The 2482-nt window shown below is 34.3% G+C and overlaps 1 protein-coding gene across 1 annotated transcript; it reads left to right on the plus strand.

Annotated features, from left to right (window-relative positions):
- Positions 1 to 462: 462 nt before the first annotated feature.
- On the plus strand, positions 463 to 1320 carry LOC132727332 (uncharacterized; the record flags this gene model as incomplete). Its single annotated transcript, XM_060712767.1, is given in 1 exon segment — positions 463 to 1320. A coding segment is annotated over 1 exon segment (792 nt). The 5' UTR covers positions 463 to 528.
- Positions 1321 to 2482: the final 1162 nt, after the last annotated feature.

Below are 2482 nucleotides of genomic sequence, written 5' to 3' on the forward strand. Positions count from 1 at the left end.
ACACAGTGAAGGTTTCCAAATATTCTAATGCTTTTATAATAATGTGAAATTAATTAGATGTTTTTTCTAAAGCCGTAACATGTAGCTTTACATGATCAAAGTAATAAACCCAACCATATATTAGTGTAAAGAAACGACGCCTCCCAGGGGTGACACCGGTAACAGGATTGCTTGAATATAGTATTGTAACCATTGCAGAACTCACTTCCCTCTCTTCACTCACATATTAACCTGCTTTTAGTTTTTGCCATGTGTATAATTATTTAGAGAAATGTATTTAGCAATTTTTATTTATTTAGCGAAATGAAGTATTTTCATATATTTTTATACAGCTCCTCGATGGAAAAACAACAATACACTTTCAACAATCCTGGCAGAAGTCGTTTCACCATGACTCTGGACAGTCTGTCAACATGTTCTTCCATGTATTTTCAGGTGATTTAATTGAAGTCTCCCACAATGTCTCTGATAAAATCTCCACATACAACATCATCAACCAGTGTATCTAGTAGTTCTTCCACAACAACCATGGCTTCTAACACTCCTGTCTCATCAGTATCCACAACACCTCAGAAAGCTTCCAGCAGTACACGTCAAACTAATGTGGACAATTTCTTTAGTATTACCCCAGAAAAGAAGAACACATCACAGAAATGTTCAACACTGCACTCTCCAGCTGGAAGTCTTAAGAAACCATCGCCTATTGGAAGTGTTCAGAAATTACCCGCATCTGAAAGTAATAGACAGTCTGACATACAAGACTTACAGAACAGTATGAAAAGCTTTAGAGAGCAGTTCGATACCCAACTCAGAGCAAGTCTGTATTCTCTGTCTGAGAATGATGTAGGTGACGCGAAGGAAACCATAAAGTGTATGAGGACAACTTTAAATGCGTTTTACTCTCATGCCAACGGTTCACTTTCAAATGCTGTACGAAAATCTAACAGCCTTGAACAAAAGCAAAGAACATTAACTCAGTACTGCAGTACCCTTGAACAAAAAAATGCAAAATTGACACAGTACTGTAGTCATCTGTCGATGGAAAAAAATGAGCTTGCGTCTAAAGTAAAAACACTAAAACGGGAAGTAGAAGAAGCAAAACTTGAAACACTAAACATGGATCTTATTTTCAGTGATACCGAGGACATGAGCAACTCACAAGACGATCCTGTCAACGACAGCATTGAACTGCTCAGCAAGCAAAGCAAGAAAGATGATACCGAGGAATTGGGCATCTCCCAAGAAGACTCAAATGATGACAGCGTGGAACCATCCACCAAGAAAACCAAAACAGAATCGGAGGACCAGTGTGACAATTGAAACAATGCATTTATGACATTAGACATTACTAGTTACTGACTTTGTGTAACCGGCACTTGTATACCCTCATGTTTGTTCCGTACAAAAGCTATCTAAACATTTGTTTCCTTCTCTGATTTAAATATATTTTGTTGTTATTTCATGAACCTAAGGAAAGGGATAATACTAAAGTTATAGTTTACACAGATAGTTAAAGGGATACCGGCAGGTTTCACGCATATTTTTTCAACATTTTTCACTGTTTGTACATTCTTTTAGGTCATTATTTAACTAACAAAATGACCCCTCAAATAAGATATAGAGGATATTTGTTTGTTTTGCATGTAAGATTGAAATATAATTTCACTGAGTGAACACCAGATGCAATAGTTTCACGAGTGGCGTTGCCACAAGTGAAAATATAATAGCTCGTGTTCACGAATGAAATATATTTCAATCTTATATGTAAAACAAATAATTTTCTTTTTATTTCATGCTTTTTAAGTGATTTTAAGTATTTTTTTCTGATTTTGCCGCGTAACGTCACACATTCTCCTTTGTGACGTCATCACATTGTGACGTCACATCATCAATTTTGAAATATAGTTCTGTTAAATATATCTAAATTTTTGTTACATTTTTAACATGATGTATGGTGACATCAACTTTCTTTTCCTAAAGAAGCAAAATTTACGTATGACAGCATTTATTTCTGCCTGTAATTCCATTAAGTTTGATTTTCTTTTCATCCGCATTCAGAAATAGTCCGGCTACTGTGAAAATTATATTTTATAAATTTCACTAGTGGTTTATCAGAATATAATCATCTGATATATTACAATAAAACACTGCAAAGCATGAAATAAAAGATTTCTTGTAGAAAAATATATGTTAGCATTTTTATGCAAAAATGTTAATACTTCCCCTTAACTTGAAAATATTCAAAAGGTTGATTATTTTTTACTGTTCTGGGTTAAGTCCAGTTTTTTGTGTGCGTAATGGTTGAGGGAATCAGATCTTTAATTTTGAACATAACATTCACTAGGACCAACGTTGATATACGTGGAAAATTTAAAAAATGTAGTCTAACCTATGCTAGTCGCATAGGATAGAAAACGCTCCTCATACATCTTTATTATAAAATTATGGCTTGGAGTTTTTTGTGTGTAAATCGTTTTTGGAA

Source organism: Ruditapes philippinarum, unplaced genomic scaffold, assembly GCF_026571515.1.
Source record: "Ruditapes philippinarum isolate M1 unplaced genomic scaffold, ASM2657151v2 ctg8860_1_1_1_1, whole genome shotgun sequence".
In the NCBI taxonomy this organism is placed as follows: Eukaryota; Metazoa; Mollusca; class Bivalvia; order Venerida; family Veneridae; genus Ruditapes; species Ruditapes philippinarum.